Here is a 1,097-nt window from a genome sequence, read left to right on the forward strand (position 1 = left end):
GGTGCCAATCTAGTGGTGATCGTTACTCCCCCAAGAGGAACGGTAAGCGTCGCTATGCGTTTGTGTTATTGTCTCGCTGGCTCTGACACTTGGCCAATGATTGACATCAGATTTGCCGTCACACCTTTAATTAGTTCATTTGGCGTTGCACCTTTCATCAGTTTAGGCATCAAACATTTGAAATTAATCTCCATCGAGAGTTTCCCCTTATAATCATGCTAAATAGTTTAAATTTGTTAACATTTTATACATTAATTTTTTCATTTAGGAACTTAACTGATAAATAAAATATAATGCTCATTCATCTAATAATTGGGCAAATTCAGTTTTTGTTTACATTACACTGTTTTAAAGTAGAAAAGTTAACCAGTTTTTCATTTACATTTCATCATATAAAAGATTTCAATTATTCATTAATTTTATACTGATAATAATATATTTTTAGTTTAAAGCACTTTTTTACCTTAAAGAATGTAATGTCAAAGTAGATTTCTACTTTAAAACAGTGTAATGTAAATAGTTAAAGGGATGTAATATTGTAAACATTAAATAAGCATAATTTTATTTATTGATTGATTATTGGTGAATTAGCTATTGTTTGAATATAAATTTTTTACTTATGAAAATGTTAATCGGGGTCTCCTTTAAGTAGGTAATGGGAAGAGTAAACTTGGTATAAATGAAATAAACAATTAGCATAGGCAAGGTGCAACGAGTTTAATTATTTTATAAATAGGAAGTAATCTTCTATAAATAGAATGTTATTAATCCGTAACATGTAGGAAAACAATGCATTAAATATGAGATTAATTTTAATATGCTAATTAGAAAGTTTAAAATGCAACGTAAATGCAACACTGAGTATTTTAATTTTTAATTAGGTTAAATAACGTCACTCGTAACTACATATTTTAGCAGTGAGTTTTTTAATTAATGATTAACATACAATGTAAACACAAAAGTGGGTCATAATATTTTCTAATTAGGTATAATAACGTCACTCGTAAGTGCATATTTTAGCAGGGTTTTTTAATAGTTAATTAGAATGTTTTAAATGGAATGCAAAAAACAGCTACTTACAGTACTCAGTTTTATTT

The 1,097-nt window shown here is 27.5% G+C and overlaps 1 protein-coding gene across 1 annotated transcript; it reads right to left on the minus strand.

Moving 5' to 3' along the window:
- Positions 1 to 65: 65 nt before the first annotated feature.
- Tsp_09542 (conserved hypothetical protein) lies at positions 66 to 218 on the minus strand (the record flags this gene model as incomplete). Its single annotated transcript, XM_003371273.1, has 1 exon — positions 66 to 218. A coding segment is annotated over one exon (153 nt), but the record flags the coding sequence as incomplete, so codon positions are not given.
- Positions 219 to 1,097: the final 879 nt, after the last annotated feature.

The sequence above is a fragment of the Trichinella spiralis genome (genome assembly GCF_000181795.1).
Source record: "Trichinella spiralis strain ISS 195 chromosome Unknown Scfld9, whole genome shotgun sequence".
Classification (NCBI taxonomy): Eukaryota; Metazoa; Nematoda; class Enoplea; order Trichinellida; family Trichinellidae; genus Trichinella; species Trichinella spiralis.